This window comes from Anopheles merus, chromosome 2L (assembly GCF_017562075.2).
Source record: "Anopheles merus strain MAF chromosome 2L, AmerM5.1, whole genome shotgun sequence".
NCBI lineage: Eukaryota > Metazoa > Arthropoda > Insecta > Diptera > Culicidae > Anopheles > Anopheles merus.
Window position 1 is genome coordinate 19,392,902 of NC_054083.1, and position 4,246 is coordinate 19,397,147.

At 41.1% G+C, this 4,246-nt stretch overlaps 1 protein-coding gene across 1 annotated transcript; it reads right to left on the reverse strand.

Annotated features, from left to right (window-relative positions):
• Positions 1–389: 389 nt before the first annotated feature.
• On the reverse strand, positions 390–2,398 carry LOC121594110 (regulation of nuclear pre-mRNA domain-containing protein 1B). Its single transcript, XM_041917071.1, has 4 exons — positions 2,027–2,398; positions 1,328–1,944; positions 1,112–1,255; positions 390–1,028 (listed from the first exon to the last, which is right to left on the reverse strand). Exons 1-4 carry the CDS (start codon positions 2,175–2,177, stop codon positions 873–875), a joined length of 1,068 nt encoding a protein of 355 aa, XP_041773005.1. The 5' UTR covers positions 2,178–2,398; the 3' UTR covers positions 390–872.
• Between the last annotated feature and the right edge of the window lie 1,848 nt (positions 2,399–4,246).

Consider the following 4,246-nt stretch of genomic DNA (forward strand, 5'->3'; position numbering starts at 1 on the left):
TTGCACCAGACGTTTGTTTGTTTGCCACTTCTTCGTCGCCTAACAACGGCTGGCCTTGGAAACGGCGTCGGCACTTGGAGAGTGGGAAGCAACACGTGGTTGGTTGGTTCGATTTAGCGCGGGAACGATGTAGCAACGCAACAGGTATGTGTTTGCCATTGCGCATGTGTTTGTGATTTACTTAATTGTATGTTTATGCACATTGAATGTTAAGGGTTAATTGTTTATGGTTAAGGAAAATGTTTGGAAACATGGATGAAAAATGCGTAACTAGTAATGAAACATTAACTGATTCGCCCTTCATTATTTTCTAAATTATTTACTTTATGGCAAATAAAACTTAAAAAATCATTTTTTCAAAGCTCTAATGATTCAAACACAACTTTGGCTACAATTGTCGACTAAAACAGTCCTTTATTTACCCCTTTTTTCGCGGATTCCTGAACAACATATCCCGCACCGAGGATACTACTATTGCAACAACATGTACACCGCAAACGCAATCCAGCTTATTCCGTACGCCAATGCCAAGCGTTTCGGGACCCATTCTTGTCCAATTCGATTCGACTACTTATTATTTGGTTTCGGGGAGTCTAAGGGAGGGTGGGCGCTTTAATTCTATATTCAATATTCCGACGTCGATTCGGGAGGTCCCATTCCAGGAGGTCGTGTAGATTGCTTGTAGGGTTCGTTTTGGAAATTAAAATAAATGAAGAAGCAGACAACTATATCCCTCTAACACACGTACACGGGAGTAAATTGATTGATGCTGAGAGTAGGTATGATCCGCAACGCTCCAAATTCACCCAATTTTAGTAACATGGGATTGGGTTCTCGTTTCGAACGATCAGATCATCGCATATTCGTCGTAGTTAATGATGGTGTGCGTTAAATAAATCACCGGCCGATGGGAGCGGCGCCAAACCACCGGTCACATCCGGGAGGGACGTCAAGTCGGGCAGATTGTTCATATGGTTTCGTACCTCCTTTTGTACTTCTTTGATTTTGGATAATTTGTTCTGATATTCCTGAAAGCAGCCATAAAAAGTTGTTGTTTTGTTTTAAATACGTGATTTCTATTATTTCTGCTCGATTGCACAATAATACGCACTGCTAGCCGGTTTTCGGCCTGCTGTTGAAGCTCCTGTTGTTCGCGCAAGAAATCCCTTAGCATGGTCGTCAATTTCTTCCGGTCGTCCATCTCCACCGCCAACCGTGCGTTGTAATCGTTTAGAATCTTTATGGCATCGTTTACCTGCAATACGAAAATGGAGCAGCTCCATCAGTAACGATAAACTCGTTTTACTCACAACCGAGCAATACTTACGTCTGCGGCAAGTTTCATAGCGGCCTCCTTGTCTTCCAGCTTGTCCAGTGCGGCTAGCTCGGACACTTCCGGTTTAAGGCTGGCTATTCTTTCTCGTACCACCGCATCGCTCGATGCCGAGTTTTCCAGGTCAAGAATTACCTTAATCAGATCCTCCGGCTCTGGCGGATCACCGTCGGGCTGATGCGGACTTAGCGTAATGTGCGTTTCTACCTTCCCGTTTACCTCCACCACCTCACTCTTTGCTTTCTTTTCCGTGCTGGCAGTGGCTGGGCGAGGCTTTTTGGCGCCTTCACTCTCCGCTGCGCTGCTGCTGTCCCCCTTTCGCTTCTTATCACTACCGTTCACCTCCACCCGCGGGATGGTTTCCGTTCCGTTCAGTGCCGTCGAGTATTCTTTAATCTTAGGTTCCTCGTACACACCCCGATCACACCAGATGCCGAGGATACGGTTGAGGCTGTTGATGGTTTTCGGCTCCGGCGAGGATTGGGCCACATTTTTGAACGCTTTTACCAACACGTGCTCAAACTCCCGGCCAAATTCTGGGCCCTTCTTCTTGCTGTTCTGTATCACATCGTTCGCCAGGTACATGAAGGTGAGCTTCTTCGCTGCTGGTGCTGCAAAAGGATCAAATGCAGTCAGGCTTGAGCAAGGTGTCTCCTAAAGCTTGTGAGTGGTCGCCTCCCCCATAACACTTACCTCTCTGGAGCTCTTTCAGCCATGTTTTAACGATTATTGAATGATGCTTTCGATGATGGATCAGCCACAGCGAGAGGGTTTGAATGCTTTGTTGGCTTTGATTGAGATCGAACAGTTTCTTCACTAGTCCCGTCTCGGTGAACGAGGACATTCTTGCACCACCTGCAAATCGCACCACGTTTGGATGGGGAAAACTGTGTCCAAGCTGCGCCTTACCGGACCGTGGTCGTATTTGAGCTATTGCTTATGTTATGATTAAGGCGTGCGGTAAACGATGACGAAACACGACAAATAATTAAAATGTCTCGTGCGTCCCCTGCGGTATCGTTCTTTCGAGACCCTTTTTTACCAAAACAAACGCACCGTGTTATTCCCCGGATAATCGGGTTTGATGTGCACGGAAGCTACGTTTAGGACATGCATTTGAAGTGTGTGTTTGACGTTTGCATAAATTGACAGTTGAAAACTGACGAAAACAGCGACCGCTGCACTGCTACAGTGCAGTGCTTTTAGTTATGACTGATTAGAAAATTTACCTTGAAGCTTCCGTTTTCCGTCATCGTATTTTGTTAATGTTTTTCAACTTCATAATTTCTTCAATTTTTTATTATTTTACATTATTTTCCTTTTTTACCTTTTAAATGCCTTTTCTTTTTCTTATTTTTCATATCTTTTTTATTTATATTCTTTTTCGTTCTCTTATTTCGTTTTACTTTTTATTGTTCTACATTTCTGGTTTATCTCTTAACTTCACCTTTTCTTCTTGTTCTTATTCTTTTGTTAGCTATTTCTTCTAAGGATTTATGTTATTTTATATATCTTCTACTTTTCTATTTTTATTATGATCATTATTACTCTTTTTTTGGTCGCTTTTTGCCTATGAAAATGTAATGCTCATTTTGGGAGCATTATTCGTACCAACTCTCTCAAATGCACCTTACGCTCTAAATTGTGCTCTACCCTATTTCTATTTGTTGGTAAGATGAACGTGTCTTCTATCTCTCATGCTGTTTATCTTTATCTTTCTGTGCGTTGTATTTGGCTCAATGTTCTTCAAATGATCCAAGTTTCATGTTAAGAAAACTATAAATTGTACCTCAATAAAAGTATCAATGTCCCATGATACGTGTAGAGGGTTGAGTCTGATTATCAAATAGTGTCAAATGTAATTAGAAAGGAAATGCTAAAAAAGTATAATATAATAAAAACACGTTTTTAATGCACTAATACAAAAATAAAATTGCCCAAAAAACGTGTGTTCAATTTTTTTTACTTTATATCATTATTCTGAAGGAACGGCTCCGGCCAAAATCCTTATCATTTTCCTACATATCCTTATAACTTTTGTTAATTCAAGTTCTATTGACATTTCTAGTACCATTTTATCATATTTGTCTCTCCATTTTCATTCATATTTTTACAATTTTGCTCGTATTCTCTTTACCATATTTTTAATTTCTTCTTTAACTTTAACTAACTTCTTTTTCCAAACAGGATATTCTGCGCTAGTTGTCTGCCTTTTTGGGGTCAGCCCAAAACTGAGATATCTTTGTTTTATTCGTGGGAAGTCAAAGCTGAAAAATCTTCTGTTCTTCTTGTCTCCATAAAAATTGTTTGCTTTGCTCTTTTTGTTAAACTGGACCGATCGACTAGTTTCGTGTTGAAAACTTCTAACCCTTTTGGGCACAATTTGATCCTGAGTAGGGCATGTTAATAAATTATTAATTTATCAGCGGGCAAATTTTTAATCAATCTATTTATTTTTTTTTAACATATCAAACAGACATAAATTTTTTTTAGAAAATTTCAAATAGTCAAAATATAACTGATTCCAATTCATTTTAGAAGAAAGTTCAAGAAGTATTCTACACCGGAAAATTTCTTCGCCCAATGACCGAACATTCCGATTCCCAACTTCAAGCATGTTTTGTATGTGTTTGTATTTCATTCACACAAACAACGATCCTCCGATACAGAACAGCCCCAAGTGACACGACAAGGGCTGAAAGTAAAACCGCCGTTTGTCGCGATCATGTAGAGGCGAGCAAACAACAAGCGGTCGCTGCAAGTCACAAAAACTGGTAAAACAAGCCTCCAACAGTCTGTGGGGTGTCTGTGGCGGGCATGAAGCATGACGAGACCGGTACCAAGGGGGTTGAACCAACCCCCTTCGGTCTGTCTCCTGCGCTCAACGCGCACACTCTCGCGTACAGCCTCCGC

Bases quoted from the DNA above. Each gene is read 5' to 3' on its own strand.
- LOC121594110 (XM_041917071.1), bottom strand. From the start codon at position 2,177: ATGTCCTCGTTCACCGAGACGGGACTAGTGAAGAAACTGTTCGATCTC. The intron at 1,256-1,327 runs GTAAGTATTGCT...TTCGTATTGCAG, and splicing joins CTATGAAACTTGCCGCAGAC to GTAAACGATGCCATAAAGAT. The intron at 1,029-1,111 runs GTGCGTATTATT...GGCTGCTTTCAG, and splicing joins AGGCCGAAAACCGGCTAGCA to GAATATCAGAACAAATTATC.